The 24,711-nt window shown below is 41.8% G+C and overlaps 1 protein-coding gene across 5 annotated transcripts in view; it reads right to left on the bottom strand.

The window, feature by feature from the left end:
* PIEZO2 (piezo type mechanosensitive ion channel component 2) overlaps nucleotides 1-21,410 on the bottom strand; it is a 292,650-nt gene extending 271,240 nt beyond the window's left edge. For 4 of the 5 annotated variants that reach the window (XM_032121792.1, XM_032121810.1, XM_032121818.1 and 1 more), the window contains exon 1: nucleotides 21,164-21,410. In XM_032121792.1, the coding sequence (XP_031977683.1) occupies nucleotides 21,164-21,227 (64 nt within the window). In that variant the 5' untranslated portion in view covers nucleotides 21,228-21,410. The remainder of the gene's footprint in view (nucleotides 1-21,163) is intronic. The other variant, XM_032121828.1, reaches the window with a different exon arrangement.
* Nucleotides 21,411-24,711: the final 3,301 nt, after the last annotated feature.

Here is a 24,711-nt window from a genome sequence, read left to right as displayed (position 1 = left end):
CCTATCAAAGCTTTGTTCCTTCTTCCTGCCAAATCAATAAATGGTCTCTGCTCCACTTAGCGACTCCTCTCGTGCACTCACTTTCATGTTCTCTCTCTCAACTTCATTATAAATGCACCTTTTTTCTCCACATACATCTGGCCCCAGACTATACTCTTTTCACGTCATCACAGAAGGGCAAAATTTTTCCTTCCTTTCACAGGCAGCAGCCTTCTCCACCAAAAAAATAGTGCAACAGCCAGCAAGTCTATTGTCAGTTATCCTGGATTGACTCAGATTGCATCAGATACACGATTCAGTACTTTCTAAAATTTAAGGCAATTCTTTTTTCACTGCTGGGCTGTTTGGCTCAGACATAAATTCAGTTTGAGGTTCTGCATATACCAAATCAAAGCACCATGTTTACAAAAAGCCATTCTAATCAGCCCATGCTAGCATTCAAACCTCTTAGATGAGTACAGCTACAAAGAAAAAAAATTTTAAAAAAACAAAACCAAACCAAAACAAACAAAAAAAACCCCACAAACAAAAAAACCCAACCAAACAAAAAAACCCCAACAATTTCTAGCAAAGAGTCAACTTCCCAGTGGGGAAAGGCTAAGGAGTCCCAAGAGTATTACAGCCATAGCTGCAACAGTTTATCTCATTTCAGTATTTCTCAGTTGCCCAGATAAACATGTTCCATATTTCAAAAACAGACTCAGAGCAAGTAAGTGTTTAAAAATTCTTCAGGTTTTCTCCTTTTCTGAGATCACTGAAACAAGTCCACCTTTAAGTTTTGCCTTAAAAATGTTCATATTTAAAAAGAAAAAACTAAAACAAAAAACTAGAAGTAAGAAGGCAAAGTTAAGTTGCTACTTTGAAATATTACTAAAGAATCCTTATAATACAACATACAGACTGTAAGGGAAACAGAAGACCCCAGAATCAAGAAAGTCTTCTTCCTCTAAATAAAAATAAAGGTAAATATCAATATATTAGTTTCCAAATTTAAAAAAATTCTTTAAAAAATAATTTCAGGCATGTACAGCACTTCATTAAGTATAAATTAATCCAGTGATATAATATGAAACACAGAACACACACACTTCTGTGAATCCTTTAGATTTGTGTATGACAACACCACTTAATTATTTTTACATGTCCTGAAAGAAGAAACTTAAAGACCTAATTGCTGCACTAGTACAATAAGGTCACAACCCAGTGAGACATGAAATGACTAAAAAAATATTCCCAAGAAAAATCAAATTTCCTGAAAACTACAAGAATGCAGTTAATTTACAAAAAGTATCTCTGTGTGGTTATGACATTGTTTCTCCTTTTAAAGTTGTTACAAAGCATAAGAAAGACCCTATTTCTCTTAAAGTAAAAAATAAAACACAGTTCAGAAACGTAAGACTCAAATGAGCAGATTCTTCCTGGGTAAATGAACCACCAAACACCATTACTGGCTGACGGGGGCTGACTGACCATGGTTTTAATGAACCAGAGAGCCGCTGACTCATAAAATGAGAATGTATTTTACACTGGCTGAGTGCCTAATTCGGAGCTCGCTGCATCCTTGGGTTCAGTGCGAAATACAGTTAAAATGGAAGGATGGGACACCACCACTGCCCTGTGAGGCAAACCATGCTAACTCAACAGCAGCCATGCACAAGCGGTGACAGAGGAAGCGGAAGGTGGTGGAGCCACCAGGATCCCTTTGCTGAGAACTGTGGCAGGGGTTGTCATGCCTCTGACATCCAGCACAACCCTGGGATTGGCAGGAAGGCAGCTTCTCCGTGCTGCACACCAGTGGCCCCAAGGACCCCAGGGATGCAGAGCCAGGGGAAGCTCTCTGCTCCAGAACAGCAAGATCCCATTTCTGCTGAGCTGATAGCCATGCACATCATCTCCAGAAGTGCTCAGCCTCAGGCACAAAGTCCTTATGCCAGCTGAGGGACCACTATTCTTGCTGGCGACAGCTCCACAGCCACCCCACTACATACAAGGACGGGTCCATGTCCCAGGGACCGTGTGCACCTCAAAGTGGGAAGCACTAGGTGGTCTGAGCCAGGTAGTTGCTCTACTCTGCTTTTTAAAGTCGGCCCTCCCAGAGCAACTCACACCGCTAGTTTGGTCCAATCTTAAGAAGCCAACCCTAGACTGTCACAGCCATTACTTCACTCTCTACCATTCACCATGGAGACAATCGCATACCAAGAAAAGGGTGAGGAGGAAGAATGGAAGCAGGAATGTTGACAACTGAGCATCTCAGAGACCTTTCTAGATCACAGAGCCCAAACAAGGACGTGCAATGGAGAGAACAGCAAGGATGGGGAATAACTTCTCGGAGGAAACAGAAAATGCACTAGCACAGTAATTTGTTTGGGTGGGGATATTTTTCTCCTTTTTTTTAATGCAAGCCAGAATCAGTTGATTCCCAAAGTAGTTGAGTCTGTACCTTGGCCAAGTTGCAACAGGTAATATTTACCACAGATTCTTCCACAATTTCAGTCATCTCTGGGAAAAGCACATTAAACCACACTGGTTTGTCACAAAACCAGATCACTGTCTCCATGGTAACACCCTTGCCCCCTTGAAATCAAAAAACAAGCCCAAAATACCAAATTCCATTCTGGAATGCATATTCTTCACTACTCCCACTTTTCAACACTACTTCACATTTGCCACTTTTGATGTCTCTTCTTGTGTGCCTGCTCACCTTCCCAAAGGTGCTCTGAAAGACTGACAAAATAATCTTGGTCTCTCCTTTGTATTTCCATTTCTGTTTTCACTGCCTGTTACATGAAATCTTTTATTCTCTATTTCTGTATCCCTTAATTCAGTCTTTTATGGAAGTCCTGTCACTTCCTGCCCTGTCATTTCTAGAATTCACACATTCTTGCTGGCCACCACAGCTAACATATTTTCTACTGACAGTTATTTGCTGGTTTTATTATCACTCTGCCAGCTGGCCTAGTTGGCTATCTTCTTCAGCTTCCTATCCTGCTTCCAAACATCATTAATCTCTTTGAACTCAGCTACTCATTTCCCTATTTCTCAAATGAACCAGTGATTTCTTTGCCCTTTTCTAGACACCTCCTACCCCAGCTCCCACTCTACTAACATCTTCCTTATTCTCTATACTCTCAGCCCTCATACTCCATCTGCCTGCTCTCCTAGTCTTTGCTTAATTGCCCTTATCTACCTGCCTTCAAATACTTCATAAAATGGGGCTTAAAATAACCTGAAACATCAAATCCCCTTACAATCATATTATTATATAATTATCTTCTTCATTAATTTTTCTCTCCTGTGACATTCAGCAGGCCAGTAAATTACACTCCATTTGTATTTCTTCAATTGTAATTCAGTTTGCTTCCAATAAAGGTGACTGTTCTTCTGAAGTCATACCAACACAATCCCTATAAACCATGACTTGCTTTTCCAGAAAAATGACAAGCTCAGAAGCACACCAGCTCCCACATGAGGACATGTGGTTTCTAAAAAGGAAAGCTTATTGGCTTTGCATAACCTGGTTTTGGTAGTGGGGGTGGCTACAGAGGTTGCTTCTGTGAGAAGGTGCTAGAAGCTCCCTCCATGTCCAGCAGAGCCAGTCCCTGGTGCTACTGGCCAAGGCTGGGCCAGTTAGAAATAGTGGTACCACCTCTGTGATAACAAATTTAGGAAGAAAGAGAAACAAAAAAAAAAGTTGTTGTGCAATTGTAATTGTGGCGAGAGAAGAGTGAGAACATGTGAAAACAGCTTTGCAGACACCAAGGTCAGTGGAGAAGGACGGGGAGGAGGTGCTCCCGGTGCCGGAGCTGAAATTCCCCTGCAGCTTGTGGTGATCACCACGGTGAAGCAGCTGTGGCCCTGCAGCCCATGGAGATGCAGAGATCCACCTGCAGCCCGTGGAGATCCATGGGGATGCAGAGATCCACCTCCATGTCCACAGAGGAGCCCGCACCCACAGGTGGATGCCTGGGAAGAGGCTGTGACCCTGTGGGAGACCTGTGGAGAGAGGGGCCCTGCTCCCAGGCTGGAGCAGCCTGTCCTTGGAGGACTGCACCCCGTGGGAGTGACCCATGCTGCAGCAGTTTGAGGGGGACTGTTGCCCATGGGATCAACTCACTCTGCAGCAGTTCACAGAGAGCTGTTGCTCATGAGATAAAGCCAGGTCAGAGGAGTTCATGGAGAACTATGAAGAACTGTCTCCCATGGGAAGGACCCCATGGTGCAGCAAGGGAACAACTCCTCTCCACAAGGAGCAGAAGAAACCATGGGTGATGAAGTGACCATAACCCCTATTCCCGGTCTCCCTGTACCATTGGTGGAAGGACGTAGAGCAGGAAAGAAAGCAGGGGTGGGGGGAAGGCGTTTTTAAGGATTTATTTTGCTTCTTTTTGTCCTGCTCTGATTTTGTTAGTAATAAATTCATTTCATACCCCTAAGTTGAGCCCGTTTTTGCCCTTGATGGTATTTGATGAGTGATCTCTCCCAGTCCTTATCTTAACCCATAAACCCTTCGTTAAATTTTCTCTTCTCTGTCCAGCTGTGGAGGGGAGTGAGAGAGCAGCTTGGGTGGCTGCCTGGCACCCAGCCAGCATCAACCCACTACAGTCTTTTTTGCTGGAAATTGTGGGCAGTATTTTACTGTGAGCTAGGGAAATCTGTTTATCTCTTGCTAAAAGAGTTTAAATTCACCCACCAGCTACTTTATATATACTTTCAAATGCCTCCTTTGTGTGTTCACATGCCCTCTTAGTTATATAAAAAAGAAATCTATTCCCACCACTATGCCTGAATTTTAAATATTCTTCTCTCTCAGTCTTGTTCCAGGGACAGGATTTTCATACTTTTTCACCTGTAAAGATAATGCAGGGTAAAACTCCTCCACCTACCAATTCTAGTACTGGAGCAATCATTAACTTATACCTCTGCTATGGATTTATAGCATTTACCACAGAAGGAAATCAGATCACTTCATGTAGTAGAACTAGATACATCTACACTATCACATTTTTGACAGCTGATTTATTTCACTACACATTAAGGAATTCAGTAGTGCCATGAAGACAACATAATCAGCAGGATAATCCATTACTACTGCACAGAAGATAAAACTGGACTTCCCCGTGCAAAATTTTGTACTTTATAATAGAAACAGTACAACCATCATCCCAGCCAGTAAACTAGGCAGTTTGACCGGTGATGTCTGCACAGGCACTATTTAAACCAACCAACCAACAAACAAAGAAACCAAAAACCTTTCTGAAATCTTTTAACAGACAAAGTCATTCACAAGCTGCTAAAAGAGAAATCTTCAGAAAGAAACACACATCTCTGTTTTTAGCAAACATTAGAAGACTGGGCAGATACTACATCTGATGACACTGAACATTGGTGAAAGATGCCATTTAGTTATTTTCAGCTACTCTGACCCACAACCTAGCAGATGTTTTCAACAGTGCTGGTCATATTCTGAACCATTTGCACAGCTTTCTGGATTTGACCATGGTAAATTTATCTCACTAAGCGAACATTTTTATTCTCTGAATGATTTTTACTAGCCTGTTGCATCTCATTGTAGCCACCTAGCTCTTCCATAGGTACTTTGGATTTTCTAGCACATCCTTTCACAGACACCCTATGAATGCTAAGTGCTTCCATTTCTACTCCCTAGGAAGCCAGCAAAAACTTAGATGCATATCATAGTGCTCAGTCTTATCCATGTGTCTTACACAGGTACCTAATGAAATCAAATTGTTACTATTATACCATGTTTCATAATCACACCTAATTCATACAGTTAAGTTTTTTCAGACGATTTTTCTTTCGGTCATGACCCCAATTTCAGATCTGTCAGTACACTGAGAATAACTGCTTTCAAGTTACCAGAACCCCATCATATATCTAAGAAATATATCTGGGGCTAAGTCTTGACTTCTTACCGTGCCTGTTAAATAGTGGCAAAGGCCTGATTTCTCTTACAGGATCATCATTCCAATTATTAGAATATAACTGTTTAATATTACCACTTTCAGTAATTCTGACTCAGAGAAACCGGTCATATCGCATCTTTGCTATAATTATTTTTAAATTTTAAGATATTTCAGGTAGCACTACCCATTCTATATTTGACTAACATTATTTCCAAAATAAGAAGACAGACGATTACTGTGGGATGCTGACCACTCAAAACTCACAAGAAATCAATGCATGCTACAAAGAATCAAATACTACAAGGTCATCTGTGTCAGAAACAGTGCGGCCAGCAGGACCAGGGCAGTGATTGTCCCCCTGTACTCGGCACTGGTGAGGTCACACCTTGAATCCTGTGCTCAGTTTTGGGCTACAAGACACTGAAGTGCTGGAGCGTGTCCAGAGAAGGGCAACAGGACAGGGGAAGGGTCTGGAGCTACAAGTTGCAGCTGAGGGAGCTGGGGTTGTTAGGCCTGGAGAAAAGAACACCGAGGAGACCTTACCACTCTCTCCACCTGCCTGAAAGGAGGTTGTAGCAAAATGGGTGTCAGCCTCTTTTCCCAGGTAACAAGTGACAGGACAACAGGAAATGGTCTCAAGTCTCACAAGGGGAGCTTTAGATTGGATATTGGGAAAAAATTCTTCCGTGAAAGGGTGGTCCGGTGGTAAAGTTACCATCCCTGGGGGTATTGTAAAGACATGTAGGTGTGGTGCTTAAGGACACGGTTTAGTGGCGGCAGTGCCAGGTCAGCAGCTGGATTTATAAAGGTCTATTCCAACCTAAATTATTTTATTCTGTTATGTTCTATCCTACTCTATATTGCCTCTACCTTATTAGTGATGACCTCTTAGAAGAAATCCAAATATATAATGAGCTTAATTATACTATAATATAAACCCGCAGTGAACTGCCATGAAAAACGCAATCTTTGCATAGTTTCTCTTTTCCAAGAAAAGTGCAAAGGAGGATATTGAATGATGGAGGCAATTTGTTTGTGGTTTTTTCCAGACACTCAACATCCATGAGGGACCTGAATCTGGTTTTCAGACAACAGCAATTAAAAAAAAAGAAGCAGCAAAAACCACTAGTAGCAAAGGCTGCTCTGACAGTCTAAGGAATCTTTTTTACCATGTTCATAGGGAAAGACAATTATGTTACTTGTGGCAGTAGCCTTTGAAAGGCAATGTTTCCTGCCAGGATTTGGCTAAAAACCAGCATGAAACAAGTAACTTTCATGTGCTAACAACAGCTCTGTGAACAGCACCGGTAGTATCTTCACCTACAGTTTTGATTAACCACTTCACGAAAGACACTCTCCTTCTCTTGTGCCCAAGCTTTCTTAATGTCTCTTTCTCCACTGTTTGTGCACACCCATGACATCATTAATTTATTGACATCATTTGTGGTCTTACACTAACCAGATGGCTTCTGCTGACTTTGAGGTTGAATTTCAGATTATTTTTTATTTTAAGTGTAAGGAACAATCTAATTAGATACAAGCATACCTCAGTAACAAAGGGTATAACAAGCTGATTATTAATTTTCTGAAGTTAAACAGCGGTTTCTTTCTAATTTGGTGTTACATCTTCCTCTGATTTACTCAACTTTGTGGAGATGGTATGTTAAATGTTATCTAATTCATGGAATTCAGACACTGGCCTTTCCAAATAACCTTCTGGCACTGGCAGCACTTGTTCTTGGACAATTGCCTTGGGAATCATTATGGTGTTTAAAAAAATTATTTTTTTTTTAAATATATATTTGCATCATGCATGAAAGAATCAGCTGACCTGAAACGTGAGATTTTAAAATCAATTAAACAACAAATCCTAGCCATCAACATCAAAATGTCAGAAAATATAACTGTATCAATTCTTGTAAAAAAATATTACTAATACATTTATTACCTGAGCACATTTAATATTTACTACCTCAAGGAAAAAAGAAAACAGTGTATGTTTACCTCGACTTACCTTGCTACTTTTAATAGTAATATGAATTTATAAAATGCTATTCTGTAGCATGTGCATCCTCCCCAACTTTGGAACATTTGATTCACTCCTTATGCACAGACATGGGATGCAAACAGGAAACTTGCTGGGTCCGATTTGCAAAAAGGATGGGTATCTCCAAGCAAGCATGATTCAGTAAATTACATGGAGCCTCACAATTCTGAGAGTCAGGCCCATCTTCCATAGTTCTTTTTCTTTTCCCTAGGAAAGGTACACCTTTCTACTAGGAGAGGTACACCTACTCCTTGCTAGAATATCAGAAATACGTGAACATTTTGGTTATACAATCTTGATGAAGCTCTAAAGCTAAAATTACCAGTATTTCTAAAACATTTTTTAAATGCACACTATCTTGATATTTCCCTGCAGATATAAATTTACTTTTTAAATGTCTCATATTTAGAAAAGAAGATGAGCTCACAATAAAACACCAGTTTGAGCAACAGAAGACATAGTACATATTTTATTTGCAGTACTGCATGGAGGTGGTGTTAATCTTTCAAAGAAAGGAAAGAGCAACAGATACAGACAGTGAAAAATGTAAATGTGAAAGAAGACTGTAGGCAAAAGCTACAGGAAGACATGAGCTTATTTCCCACAATTACAACAGCATAAAGAGGTGTGCCCAACAAGAGAAGGAAACAGTGGTTGCATACAACTTTTGGTATCAATAACTTGCCTTTTACCAAATGCTACGTGCCACAAACAGTTCAGCTTTTCACATGGCTAAACTGTAACTCCTCCCATGCTTCTTGTAGAATAAAAGAGGCTAGGGAAGGGAATTTCCAATACACAGTGAGCTGACCTTCTAAAGGCAGCACAGTTAACTGAACATTACAGTCAAAGAAATAAATAATAAATCTTGCCGTTTTCAGGGAAAAAAAATTGGAAACAATTCCTTCTGCTGGATTTATAGAACCCAGCACAACAGATTCTTTGAACGATCAGCACAAAGTGTTTCATATGGCCAAAACACAAGCCAGTTTTTCAAATACTTGTTTCAAAACTGCAACCCAACAGTAAAATAACTACTGCTAAAAGTAATTTGTCAGTTCTAGACAAGATGGAGGTCATGTAGGAGAAAAGAATGCAATACAGAAACATGCAGAGCTGATTTTTTCCTGTGGTTTTAAAACAAATTAGCTGTCAAAGATATGCAGAATAACAAGAAATACTGACTAATTAAAAATATTCAAGAATGTGAACATGATTGCTGGGAAAATAATGCCAATAATTTACTGGCTAGTTAGCCCCTTAGAACTGCCAGCTTTGGACAGTTCTTGAAGTTGGGAATAAATGTTGTAGGTCTTGTATTAATTCATCATTCCATTCACTGCAAGTCAGTGACTGATGACGGTGCCAATGTTACGGAATAACATTCATTAATAATCAGCACTTTCAGATGAGAAACCCAAGTTCAACCCTTCTGAGCCTTTGGGTGCATTTTGTATATGTTAAAACACAGCAAATCAAACATGCCCTACAGATACAGGCTGTGATTAATTCATTTATTTTAAAACTAAGAATGTAAATCTGCACTCTCATGAGATCTGAGGTACAAGTGAGTTTACACAAAGACTGAAGAAACAACTCCTCACAGCAGGACTTCCAAGACCTGCTGTTACACGGTTTAGAACCAAAACTCAAAAGCCACAACTAGAACATCTTGAAGAACATACTGAGACATCGACTTTCATGTGAGGAGAGAGAGTTTAGGATTTCCTGCAAAGACTTAATGCTTATGTCCTTAAATGAAAAATGAGGAAGAAAAATTCCAACAAGTTCTGCCTGGGTAGCAATGCTGACTGTTCAGATATAATATCCAAACATCAATTTATTTTTACTTGCAAGCCTTTGATCACAGTTTGAAAGTTCAGGGTTGGGTTTTTTGGGTGGCTTTTTGTTTGTTTTTTTTAAGGAACAATAAAAATAGTAAATATCTACTTTCTGTTTGTCACACTCCAACAAGGTGAAAAAGTTCCCAATCCAATGTCCCTTGGGATGTTCAGCCTAAGCCCCTGGGCTGTATCAAGGGCAGCATAGCCAATGGAAGGGATTACTCCCTTTTTTCAGCCATCATTAAACCACATGCAATTCTGGTCCCTCTCAGGACAAGAGATATGTTGATAAACTTCAAAAAATCCAGGGGAGGGTCCCAAAGACAGTGGAGGCTGAGGGACCAGGGCTCATTCAGCTCCAAGACAAGGCAGCTTTGGGGTCACTTCACAGCAGCCCCCTGACCTAAAGGGAGGTTACAGAAAAGACAGTGCCAGGCTCTTTACAGAGATGCCTACAGAGATACAAAGGATACAAACTGAAGTTGGGGGGATGTAAGAGAAGAAGGGAAACAAATGAAATGAAATCCCACTGATTGCGAGATTAACTAAGCACTGGAAGAGGCCACAGACCTCCATTCTCAGAGATTTTCAACACTCAACAGGAAAAAGCCCTGAGCAATCACAGTTAAATTCAGTGTTGCATTGCACAGGAGATTGGAGAAGTGATCTCCTGAGGTGCCTCCCAGCCTGGGATGCTGTGAGAAGGGAAATGGAAAGACTGACCAATGCCGCTCCTGTAATCACCCCAGAAACCTTGCAGGGGTGTGGCCAACCTCAACTGCTTCAAAAGAGCGCATGAGAAGCCCAAACTGAATAACTATGGAATTACTCGCCCCACATGAGAACATGATTCTTCCTCCTCAAAACAGAGGCTCACTCCAGTGACTTGGCTATCTCATTCTTTTTGTTGGGTTTTTTTTAAACAACTGCTATATTCTCATTTCCGTGTATTTCAATGACAACTAACGTGCGTTAGTTATGCAGGCAGGATACTCTGGTAGTGAGACCTCCTCATTCCTTCCAGTTTGCAATATTGTGTGGCATTGGAACAATCTTACTGCTATTCCATTCCAAGAGCAACAGGAAACAGCGAACTCCACAGAGGGAAGAAACCAACGGAACTCCCCCAAATACAGTAACAGTAAATACAAGCAGGAAATAACCCGATATCCTTCTTCTGCAATTCTAGCAACTCCAACTGCTTCATCCTCTGGGGCACACTAATGACTACTTGGGACCTTCTGCCATTTCCTTCCTATTGCCAAGCAATAGTAAGCAGCCAAGTTGTAGGAAACAAGATTTGTGTATTTTCTCTGTTTTAACGTGGACTTCTCTAAAAGGAGGGGTAAACTTAAATTATTAGGTCAATTCTGATTCCACCCTCTAAACAGCACAGTGGGATTTTCTTGTACCCCTCAGTCTGTCTACATGCTGTGATAAAAACATAGGCATCTGGAGAGGCTTATTGAGGCTGCCAAATGCTGACAGTGGCTTATTTCACATAAAATTATTGTATCGCTAAGCAATTTATGCCTAAAATCACTGCGGTACAATAAACTGCAGGGATCTTTTTTTAAACATGCATAAAATGAGTATGTTTACTTATGCTTTCAGCCAATTAACAAAAAAAATATTTGTCAAGATCTTCAAGCAACTGTGATGCTTTACATGCAAATGGCAACGAAAAGCTTCAAGAAACAAGCCATGTTTATGTACACCAACAGCATCATTATGGAGTTCATTCACTCAGTTCAAGAAAAACAAATGGCTAACAAGTTAAACACTACAAGGTTAGAGAAAATGTGACAACAAAATCTATATATAGGTTTATAAGAAAAAGCACAGTGAAAATCATGAACTATAGAGATTCCAGTTGAAACATATTTTCACAAATAGACACAGTACCATACTGGGTTGTTGGGGGGGGGGGGAGGGGGGTTGTTGCCCAATTATACTCTGAAATGATGGAAGAAAGTCCTAAACCTGATTATCTTTACCAGAAACTTTGTTTTTAAGAACATAGCAAAGGCACTTTATCTAAAGAAAATTTTTTAAAAGTTGGTTATTGATTTCCTTTCAATTTTGAGAAAATAAGCTATGGAAGTGGTGTTTTTTTATTTACATAGCACAATACTGCAAATATATATGCCCCACATTTAGCTAACAAATGAGATTTGGGTCATACCTCACAGATCTTTGTTCTCCAAATTACACAGTTATTTGACACATTAAATGTCTAGAGAACAAAGAAGGAGGAAGAGGAAGGAGAAGAATCAAAATGACTATGCAGCTTCTCTAGCTGATAGTACACATCACAACAGAATTTCTTTGACCGACAGCATTACAACCTGAAGAAAACAATTTTATTACTTAGCATTTAAAAAAGGCACAAATCTTTCTCTACAACTTTCTATACAGAAATATATTGCCATCAAAGAAGATGTTGATGGTGAATGACTCTTGCAAAACCAAAGAAAATAATTATAATTCTATGCTTGCAGCTGAAAGTGCCCTGCAAAAATACGTGGTAACAGAAAGTCTAGTCTCTGACAAAGTTTTGAAGGGTAAAAACATGTCATTTCTTTTAACTTGTTGTTTTGTAGAAGTGAATTTAGCTGTGTAACTGTGTCAAAAAACCACAATGTTATTAAGGAATGTAATAGGGCAGGTCTTTAAAATTCTAAGCATGGAGTGAAGGAGCAATGGATTGAAACACATTTTTGAATACTGCTTTATACAATATTGTCATAGATGACAAAATGATCTAATATTTATTTATGGTCATAAAGGTTTTCTACATACATCAGGATTTGTGGAGACAAATTTCCTTCACTTTCCTTTGGCTTATGAATTAATCTATTCTCAGTGACCAGGAAACTGCAATTCTGAAAGATTGTTGTAAAAAGCCACAAATATAACCAGGGAAGAAAAGCACAACACAAACAGATGTAGCCACTATGCACACATTTCACATGTTCCAGATATTTCCCAATATATGAGCATGCAATAAAATGAAATTCAGAGTAACTGTCAACTGTATTTGTTTGCTAGATTTCCTGGACAAGCAAATCATTATCAGAGATATGTAATGCTATAATCAGCATTATCTTTTACAACTGAAGATTTATCAATTTGGAGGAAGGCCTACTATCAAACTACAAAAGCAGGGATGTTATGTTTCACTGATCATTCCTTGCTCACCCTCTGCAACTTTAGTCTGCATTTTAAAAAAGCTAGTCTAAAGTTAAAGGTTGAACATATACCTGCAACCTGGAATACATGACTGCTAGCACAAGAAGTTCAGTGTTCCTCAAATTACCTAGGAGCTAATTTCCCTAATAGCACATCTTTTAACAAACAAAAAAATATATATAAATCAACATAACAGTTTATTGAGTGGCATTAGTAAAGCTAGGAAAAAGACAGCACTTGTTTAGCATCTCTTTAACCACATAGTGTTTGGCATGCTTCAGCACAACAGGAGTCCGGAACACACCCACTTAACGGTTCAGGAAAGAATTTCCAGTCTCCTATGCAACTTCTGATTAAGGGACAGAACTGATCCCCACTTGAATACCACTTGGTACTTCAGTTTTAAGTTATGGTTCTGTCAAGCTTTATTAACTAATTAGTGGCTTGGAAACAGTAGACAGAGTATGTAATGTCTGAAGGCCCAGGCTTTATAACATTTTGCCCAAAAGGGGGTGATTAGTGTAGCACTGACACACACACAGAGTCGCTTTAAGTTTCACTTCCTCTATAAAACACCTTCCAAACTAAAGACTTGAATGAGTTCAGAGAAGAGCTACACTGCACTGTCTATTCAAATTGTAAAAGTATCATGTCCTAAAACTCTTTATTTATGGAAAAGGCAGATTTACACAATCCTCATCCCTTTCTCTTCAGGAACAACTGATAGGAAACTCAGAGCTGTTAATTTCTACAGTTAATCTTAATGGTTGATTTTATGCTTGCAAATGTTATTCTAAAGTGTTAGAGTAAATAGAACACTACACTGTTGTTGATTTAAGTGATTATACATACTTTTTTCCCATCCAAAGGATTATTTACTAAGGCAACAAACTCAAAATGAATTAAAAAGTACTCCTTTTTATTCATGGTGGAGCTTACCCACTGAACCCATTGCCACGGGATATTATCAAAGCTAACACTGCAGCTTGGAATTAATGACATAAAAGAAATTAAAATACAGAATAGCAACCTCAATGTGACATTCAGGTTTTACAACTGCCTACTTAAGATAGGAAATGGACAGGTAAGACCCTCAGGAAAAGAGAAGTGCATTAATACAACCACATCCTGAACATAATGCATCAAAGGATATACTTCTAACAAAGACATGAAAATAGTTGATTTATCTGACAAAAAACCTCCCAGTACACCAGTTTCTCTCAGCAGAAGAATGAGAAGGCTCCCTCACTCACATTCCTGGCAGCAAAAGCTGCACTTTTCTCTAAAAACTTCGTATCCACACACTACCAGCTTCTGACCTGCTTAGTTTCAGACACCTGTCAAGATGACAGAATGAAGACCTGTGATAATACTACAGAAAACTTTTACCTAGAAAACAAAACTGGATTGATTTCATTACAAATATTGATCAATCTGCTGCAGCACAGGGAAAAAAATTATACAGCCTCTTACTAGCAAATTATATTTACAGTATCTTTATAACTGCCTAAAGATATTAGAAAGGCTAGTACAATCTACTGACTGCACAGACTTTTTCACTAATTAGAACTTGCTAATGTCATTCTTCACAATGGAAAGCAAACAGCCTGTTTCTCAGAGTGCTTTAGTCTAACACATGGAAGTTGTTACTGATGCTCTTCAAGTGAAACATTATCCTTGAAAAAAGACACTACAGCTTCACAGTAGCTATAATTTCAAAGAGGAAAGACATGTAGAGAAGAAAATGTGGAGTGTGAACACTCAGCAGCTTTACATATCTGTAGAAAAGATTTTACTGCTCTGAGGGAGCATATAACTTGGTGTCCCTTTCAGATAACAATCCTTTAGAGGATACTTCTTTCCAAGGGTTCTTTTAGCAGCACCAGCCACTATGAAGTGGTCCGGCTTTTGCCAGCACTTGCAACTCTGCTACTCCAACAAACATGTTGGTAATTTTAGTGCTTAAGTGGTTAAAACTGTTGAACTCAGTCCCCCTGCCTGTTGTGTATTAGTAGTTGTTTCCTGCATTTTTGGATTTTTAGCAAATACCTGAAATGAAAGAGCACCCTGGCTACACAAAAACAGGTGCAATAACAGTACCATTCTCTTCCCTTATCCCCATCAGAAATATCCACCAAAAATGGAGTTATCACCACATACATACAGGTCTGTCATTTCATGTTTTGATTTGACTGCCCTCATTAAAGAAAAAAAAAAAAAGAAGAAGAAAAAGGCACAGTGTTGTACCTGCAATTTAGAAGACAAGGAATTTCATGCATGACATGATTTTCATGAGCTCCAGCACAACAAATAAAGGATTCAAATGCTTTCCAATTCTGACAGTCACCAGGCAAACTGTCCACTTCCTCCAAGTAACTCTCTCCAGTCAGCTGTCTCCCACTGATTTCCATTCCCACATTCAATACTATCTGTGGAAATTACCCACCAGGCAAGCCCTAAGCCTGGCAAACTTCTAGGTTCTGGTTTTAGCTCATCTTAAAAATTAAGTAGATTCAAACCACATAACAGAATGGTTAGGATAAATAAGTTGAGAAGGTAAGAACTTACGGAGAGAAGTTTTATTCCTATTTTTTGTGGGATTCATGTTTAAATAGCTTTCCAGCCTGAGCAATAGAGAAAGTAGAGGTAGTCAACCTGAGATGGCTGTTACACAAGAGAGAGGGAGCACTGTACTTGCAGGGAGACTGCTGCCTCCCCATTCTCCTAAAAACTCTCTCCTCTGGGTCTTAATTGACCCTAGGTGGAAGCCACAGAGATTGCAACGACATTTGCTTTTTGTGCACAAGAACATCTAACCCTGTGCCTACAAGCCTGGAAAATGTTGCTCCTGCAAGGCTGTATGTATCACTCCCGCTTGACACCTTTCACCTGCTCCCACTGAACAAGGCAAAACTTCCTGTAATCAAGGAAGCCAGATTAATTAGTTTGAATCATTTGAAGAGGGGAAACAAAGCTTCCATTTTAGCTGGTTTAGGATCTCTTGTGCAAACTGACATCTAAGTTAATTGCTTTTTCAGCATACTACCCACTAAGGGTTCCTAGACTTTTTGTTGCTGTGACTAATGCTTTTATGAGTGCTCTGGGACAACACCAGAGTTTTAAAATGTAATAGGAAGTCTATGTGAATCTTTATCATGCTGTTCCCTATCATTCTCTCGGTACATCATCATAAATATTCCCCAATGTCACCATAATGACAAAAAAAACCCCACCAGCCTGATCCTTGTCTTCTTTTTAGTAACTGACCAATTTTAGAGCATAGTAAGCATGACTCTCCCCATCTACAGGAAGTTTATTCCAACTTTAAAAATATGTTGAAGATTTTTGATATGTATGTATACATTGTCACATGCAATGCCACTACACAAACTGCCCTCTACTCTGAACAGTCCTGCATCACAACTTGCTGTGACATCACCTGCAGAGACTGGCACATAAAAATCATTCAGTCACCTGAAAACTGCAACAAAGAGTTGTATTCCATGATCATTTCTTGAACAGCCACCTCCAGTGAAATTAATGAAAAGCACAAAACAAATAATAATTCAAGCACAGCATTGTTTGCTGCCTCCACAGGCTTGCCTTAATATTACAGTTATCCAATTTATTCTCTCTATAGGAAATGTGAATAGCAACAATTCAAAGCAGTAAAACACAGAGGGAGGTATTGGATTCCGAAATACACTTCAAACACGTAATTTAAGAAGCATTTTAGTACCTGGTAATGTAGTAATGCAGGTATTTCCCCTTCAAAATTTTCATTAATATTTGTTAATTTGGGGATAAAAGATCACCCAAGCATCCTGGAATCTACCTTTTCCTTTCAAGGCAGAACATGGACCTCACTCCCACTGAGGCACTTCCAGCAAGTCAATATATGTATTTTTGAAAATACTGTCATGATTTAAGGAATACTCTCTGTAACATATTGTTTATATCCATATTGCTAATTCTGATTAATTCAATATAATTCTCATGAGTAATCATTGCTGAAAGGAGAAATAAAAGAAATAAAATGAAGAAAATTAATTCCTGCTATTTACCAGGAGTTTAAGTATTCAGCTCAAAGGAAACTAGTGAAAATTTCCAAATAATATCTGAACTCTGTCACCAAAAAAATTCTAATGTATTTTCTTTACCTGCCATTGCTTACAAAACACTGATACCTGCACTCAACCCCTCAGAAAACCCCAAACTTTCTAGAAGCTTCTACAACTCTTAGTTCATCTGGGTAAAAATTCAAAAGTTCAGAAAGCAAGTGTAACTTCTGGGAAGCACTTGGGCCAGGCAACTACCTCACTGAAGCCCATTTGCTGATAACACACTTTCCAACAGCATCAGTCAAAACCCAGACAAAGTCATTCTCAGGAAACATGTCCCAAGCATTCTTTTCCCCAGGACCCCATTTAAAAATAACCATATTTTGCTTAAGAGAAAACTAATGAATTGTGTGTGAAGTAAAACAATCGGAAGCAGGGTAATTAAAAACTGTTATCAAGTAAGCCAACTTTGTGGTTCAAGTCCCTATAAACCAAAGAAAGCAATTACCAAAAGATTGCTGTGATGCCTTACTTCAACAAAACAAATCACTTCTTGCATGTTTCAAGTACATATGAGCAACAAAAAAAGACAAGTTCACACCAAGGCTCAAGCTTTAAAAGACAAAACACAAAAAAGCCCACTTTCCACCACCAGTGCCAAAAGCTCCCTCTCCTCTATTTTGTTATTTGTCTTTTTGGCATTGTACTACTACAGCACAGAAAAATATCACATCACAGTAATCACACTAAAAAAAAAAATCCAATAAAGTACCCAACTCTCTCCGTTTTATTACAGAACACAGTACTTTATTTGCAATAAGTTTCACATTACTGTAAGTTACTGTTTAAACTCTAGGATCACATTGGACTGAACATAAGATTTTTATCATGAAAATAACATGACAGGATCAACCTTGAAGTCATAAGCCTACAATCAGCTTTTCAATCTCCAAAGCCTTTCATTTTGTGTACGTTAAATTTCCTGTCTTCATCAGACACTCGAGACACACCATTCTTGAGCTTTAAATGGATCCATCTAGGCTTACCTGCACAAGATCAGACTCTTCACTGATAGAGATCTGATCCTAAAAATTCTTACAAGGAATTGTGTTTTCTCAGTTACATGGTACTCATCAGTGTTTGGAAAGTATTTCATTCCAGCAAACTGACATTTCTTCATAAATGCAAACTAGCATTAGTATTGCTTTTAGAAGTATGTAAACTTAAGGTATTTAAGGTATTAAGAACTAAAACTATTAACCATTTTAACAGTATTTAAAGAATCAGTTTTCAGCTTAGCAGATGTGTTATTTTTAATGAGTTTGCCACAGCTGCCATTGCCCTCCACACACCCAGTCAGAGCTCTCCAAACTCGTTACTTTCTAGTCTTAGAAACAGAAAAGCAAATTCTACCATGATAAGAAACTGTAGTAGTTGAGCATTTTAAAATCACGCACGATGGATACTGAACCAAAAGAACCACTGTATTTCCACCCTTTTGGCAGTGCCAGACACATTCCCTGCCCAGACAGGGGCAGGAGACACAAAAGCATCAGTCTTGCAGGGATTCCTTGTGGCAGCTTTTCGGCTGCAGATGTAACCTCACTGTAAGCCATACAAAAAACCATCACTCTAAAAAGCCTTTTCCAGAAGCCCATGAAACACTTCCTTGATGCTTTGGAAAGGAAGAGAGCACTGGCTCAAGAATAACTCAGGTGCAGATGCAAGGTAAGTGCAAGAGTGAAGCAGGCTGAACTATGCTTCACCCTAGTGAGGGCTCTGCTAAGAGCTTGTAAAGGGGAAAAACTAACACCTACAGACACAGTAAACTAAGGCAAGAGAAAAGCTGTTTGTCCATCTACCAATTCCTCTCTCAAATCCAACTGAACAAGATTGTGAGGTCCAAACCCAAAAGTTCCGCAGTGGGATTTCTTTTTCATACTCAAGACGGGAAGTGCCTCTTTCAGGTTTTATATTTCGATTAATCCTCAGATGAGTAAGATTTATGAGCATAAGCGATTCATGACAACATCAGTTCTCATCTGTGGAGGTATTACTGCAATGCGAAAGTACTTCTGCATTACTAACTATCGGGAATATGGACAGCAAAACCGTTTTATCTGAACTTGTTTTGATACAGAAAGAGTCTGGCAAGAGCCAGATTGAGCATCTGACAGAACAATACCCCTCCTATTTTAATACCACAGCAAGATATTATATTATTAGAGTAATACTAAAAAATTTCACCTAAACACCATTTCTTTTCTAGAATCTTTTCTTCTCCCCACATCTTTCCAGCAAATTCATCCTCATCCATACTTCAATAATGTTTCATAAATTTAAAGACAATAGGGGGCCCAACTGATTCCAAACCGGGGGTTAGCCCTCTGCCTACCCCTGGCATTGAAAGACCTGCCTGACACCCCCACACCTTGGTTTTGAGGGCTCCCACCACCTGCCCCACGCATTACCACCCAGCTCCTCCACACAACGGTGTTCCTGCACACCAGCACAAGACAGCTGGTTGCACAGCCTTAAAGCCCCTCATCTGCCGCCATGGATCTGTGGAGCTGTGGCCTTCCCAGCACCAGTGGTGGCCACCCGAGCTCAGGGCTGGGCACCTCAGGGAGGCCGTGGGCTCTGGAAGGAGCAGAAAGAGGGTGCAGGTGCTGGTGATGGTCTGAAAGGCTGCCTCCATCTCACCCCTCATACAACCGTGATAAGAGCGCCCACCATACAGCCTCAGGCAAAGCGACGGGGGGAAAGTGCATTTTCACTCCCAGGCCGCGAAAGCAGGAGGGCTGCACACCGCGAGGCACCAGGGAGCGCCCTGGGTCCCGCATGGCTCCGGCGAGGCTGAGGATGAGATGTGCGTCCTCCTTCCCGGAGGAGAAGTCGGAGGCAGCGGAGGACACCTGGAACCAGAGCGTCGGGCAGCTCTCGGGCAGGGTGGAGGGAAAGATGCTGAAATAGAGAGGCGCTGGCCGGGCCACCACAGAGTTAAACAAGGGCAAAACCCCGGGAAGGATGCGTGTTTCGAGGGCCGCTGGGCAGCCCAGTCGTGGAAGAACGGCGAGGCCGCATGGACAGTGGGAGCCGGCCCCGGCAGCCCCGGCGTTCGGCGCCCGCTCCGCGCGGCCGGGAAGCGGCTGGCGGCGGCCCGGGACCAGCCCGGGAGCCCCGCGGCTGCCGCGCAAGGTACGGCAGGCACCGCTCCGCCGCCCGCGGAGGATGCGCGACGCGGGGCTGACCATCGACGGGTTTCTCTCCGCGCCGTGCCATTCCCGGCCCCCCTTCCCCGGCTCCCGCCCCGCAGCCCTCCCCACCGCTCCGGCGGGCACCAGCCCCGGGCGAGCCGCCCTCCGCAACCGCGGCTTTCGAGGCCACCCCGTCGTCCTGCGATCTAACGGGCAATCGGGACGTATTCAGAGTTTTTTCAATTTGTGCGGAGGGACGGATTAATATTAACATATTCACCCATGACTGGACACCGCAGTTCTCCATCCAAAAATAATTCGTTTCTTGGACGGCCGCCTGCTAAGTAACGCGATTTAATAAACTTAAATTTCTCTCTCTCAAAAGTAAGGAAAATCGCCCTCCTGAACACCTCCGTAAATTTGAGAACTGCTCCTTCTAAAAGACGCTCATTCTTCCCTTTACAAAGTACCCCCGAAACGCTAACACGGAGGCTAAACCAGCCTGCCTGGAGGGCAAGCCCTGAATCCTCCTCTCTTCCACGCCTTGCCCGAGGATGCGGGACGACGCGGGACTCGGGAACCAGCGGCAGCTGTTCCGAGCGAAGAGCCGCGGAGCCCCGCACGCCGGTGCCGCGGCAGCGAGCAGAGCCCCGCCACACGTGCGAGCCCCACACCCCGGGCGACAAAAATTAATAACAACAACTAACATGTAAGAAATTAGGGGCGAGTTACGAAGTTTAAAGTTTCTTGGAGAAAGAGCGGAACGGGGGAGATGCCACGAGGAAGGAGAGCGCAGCATCCCGCAAGCCGCCAGCCCCGGCGGGCAGCGACGGCGGTCCCACGGCCCCGGGGCGCGCACCCGCCCGGGGACCCAGAGAGGGAGGGAGGGACGTACCGGCAGTCAGGCACACGGGCAGGAGCAGCCGGAAGGTGAGCCCGCACACCACCTCGCTGGCCATCGCGGCGGGCGGGGGTCGCGGCCGGCCGGCCGGAGAGCCGTCCCTCTCTGCGCGCCACCGCCGCTCCTAGGGCCGCCCGTGAGCGGAGCCGCCGCGGTGGCGGAGCATCGCCCGTCCCCTCCTCGCCTCGCCTCGCCTCAGCCGCGCCGCCTCACGCCTCCCGCCGCATCCCGGCGGCAGCCCATGCAAGCAGCGCCGCGCCGCACCCCCGGCCCGGGGCACGCACACGCCCGCCCCCTCGGGGCTCCCCCCACGGCCCTCCCCCGCTCGCCCGGCAGCACGGAGCGGCCGCCCCGACGGCGCGGGCCCAGCCGGCGGCACCCACGGACCGCCCCGAGAGGGAATTGCCCCGCGCCCCGCCCCGCGCCGCCGGGGCCGGGCCGGTCCGCGCCTCCTCTGCCCCCGCCCGGCCTGCGCCCCCTCCGCGGGGACCGTCCTGCCGCCGCGCTGGGTCCCGTTCTGCACTGAAAACTTCCCCGGTTTTCCCTAGCGCCTCTTTTCGTGTTGGTTTTGAGGGGGAAGTTAACAATTTTTTTTTTTTTTTAATTTTTTTGTTGCTGTTGTTCACGGGTTTTTTTCTTGATTGGGGAGCGGTTTTCTCTAATCTGTTCACTTCCCGCCCCCCTCCCTTTTCAGCAGCCCATTTAGGTCCACAAGAACATTGTTGCCTTGAAAAAAAAAATAGATCTCCGGTGGCTAGAATGTCTTTGACTTTTCTGGAAAGCTTTTTATCCTTTAAAATACGATCCTGGTTAGAAAGTGCTATGGGTTTAAAGGGACTGCTTCAAGGCCCAGCTGGTGTGTCCCTGTATGTGTATGGAATGAACCTCACAGGCAGGGCTGAAATTGTGATGCTGTAATATAGAAAGTTATTAATGTTGTTATCAATACAAATAAAAATGTGTTTCATTTTTGGCAAGGTATTGCAATCCCTCATACTTAAGTGAGGGAAGTTTAGACTGAACATCCTCTTCCTGCAGGTAGTGCTTTAGGTAACTTCACTCCTGTGCATGATCTGGGGTAAGACAAAGCAGAAGTAGTGACCCTGTAGTCCTTGGCATAATTTCTCAGCCCTTCTTCCTGGTGAAGGACCTCATCCAGTCTTACTTCAGATGTAAAGAGTCCTAGGTTTTGCTCCTTTAAGTCTTGTTTCAATGTTTGTTTTGGGTCTTTTTTACTCTTATAATTACTTAAGCATATTTTGGTTTCCTGTGCTTTCTAAAATTATTTTCACATCCTTGTTGCAGAGAAAAATGTTTGCAAACATGAACGTGACTCACAGGAAAATACAAAGTGTCTTTTAAAGAAAAAAATAAAACTATGCGTTTGAGGGGTTCAAATGACAAGTGTTGAGCCATGCAGACATCTGATTTTTGTTTTATGAAAAATGGCGATTATTCAGATATTCGAATATTATGTAACACGCTAACAGAATCTGATACAAGTATATTTGGGAAGTAAAGAACTCTAGACTTACATATATGAAAATGCTCAGGAAAGCTAAGAAAAATCAGCTACAGACAGTAATTCCATGTGCCTAATGGGTCTGATAAAGGGAAACCTATCACCAGAAACTAAGCCTCCTTTGAGGAGGTACAGGCTGCTCACAGGCAGTGCGTGGAGTTAAGATGTAACCTCTATCTCTCTTAACAGAGATTGTAAGGCAGCCCAGTTCCAGCAGGATGAATGCGACGCCTCAGCTCGGTGTCTGGGCACAGCCTGTGGAAGTTGTTCCCTCCCTTCCCACGTTCAGGCCCAGTGTGGCTCACCCACACATGTCGACCACGAACCAAGCCTGGGTATGTGGTTGTCAATCTTCTGGCACAGGTTTCTGTGCACATCAATCTTTGTGAATACACCTAGTGATGGTGTCTGTAGGTGGCAGAACACTAGGATCAGTGAGTGCTTAATCTGCTAAAGTATCTGATCAGCCTGTGGTAAAGTCAATCTCAGCATTGTTTAAAGACCACGGGATCTGTCTCGAAAATTTAAAGTTACTAGGAAGCTCTCCTTGCCTTGGAGGTTACAAAGCAGCAGTTAATAGCAGTCTCTGTGTGTAGGATACATGCATAGCTGAAACATTCTGTGCACTTAGGCAATACTTCTTCAGATATTGATTGGGCTTGGAGGTTTTTTATTTTGTTGTCGTTGTTTTTATTTTGTTTTTGAGATTTTCAAATTCACTAAAGCAAGGGTAAAGTATTTATTACCTTTATAGTACAGTTACAAAATTCTTTACTTGGGGAAGCACTGATTTTATGCTGATGTTTGAGAAATAATTTGCCAGTTTTAAATACTTATCACAGTATGAAAAGAGGAGTTTAAATACACTTATTGCCTGGCTCCTTACGTTTTACCAGACTGCTCATCTACTGCAAAATCTATGCAGCCGCAGTGCCACCTTTTGGCTAAAATGTTTTTCTTGTAAGTAACAACATCGCTTTCCCTCAACTGCTGGAGTTAACTGTTTCAATACGCAGAATTTTGAGAGAACACCGAAACATCCATCGTCCAGCCGCCCACCTCTGGAGTGGCAAAAAGTATAAAAAAATACATGAAGCCTTACCAAGAATCATGTATGCCTTCTCTAGTTCCACTGTTGACCGAAACAATAAATGCATTAACTTCAAAACTGGAGAAGCACTTCAGCCAGCATGGAAGAAACAAAACACAGGACTCTGACTAAAATATAGAAAGAGAAACTTAATTATACAGATAATACAGAAAGAGAAACTGAATTAATGGGAAAGGGTTTGTTGGATTAAGTGTACATAACAGAGAACAATGTCTAGAAGTAACCCAGGAGCTTATTTAGCTGATGCCAGTTTTGCAAGTGACATAATATAAAATGAATATAAATGAATAATGAATATAAAGCAGGAAGTTTGCTTTTTCCCTAAGGGCATCCAGCTTACTGAAATCACACTGTGGGCCACACAGTTTTCCTCTTTTCCTCTGCAAACCGCAGGAAACTGCCAGATTATGTGAGTCCTTCAGCATCCAGTAAATGTGCTAGCAGTGGATGCAGCTATCTCACCATCTACCAGCATTTCTTTCCCTTACTTTCAGCTCCAGGATCTCAGCCCCCCAGGTGTGTCATACCCACCTTAGATGAAAACATTTTAGCACTGGGGAGGTTGATGAAGCCTTAATAAAGAGTGGGAAGAAGATGTTACTTCTATAAAATAACAAACTTCAGCCATGAAAAGAATTTGCTCTACCTCACCTTGTCACCTTCTCTGTAGTGATAACTTGGGGTTATTTTGGAAAAATGTTTCTCCTACTTCATCCAGTACACAAAATCACTGGCAGTGAATAGAGTCAGAGGCCAAGAAAGTTACTGGGGGGGGAAACAAGTCCGGAATGTATTGTGTCACTAATTCCATTAGGTAGAATATAACCATTTAGAACTGGGGGTTGAAGTTGACTGTATTGAGCTGACTGACTCTTTAAAACAGTGCTGTTGAGAAAAACAGCTTCTAAT

This window comes from Corvus moneduloides, chromosome 1, assembly GCF_009650955.1.
Source record: "Corvus moneduloides isolate bCorMon1 chromosome 1, bCorMon1.pri, whole genome shotgun sequence".
Taxonomy (NCBI): Eukaryota; Metazoa; Chordata; class Aves; order Passeriformes; family Corvidae; genus Corvus; species Corvus moneduloides.
Note: the sequence above shows the minus strand (reverse complement) of the source record. Positions and strands in the feature narration are given on the sequence as shown.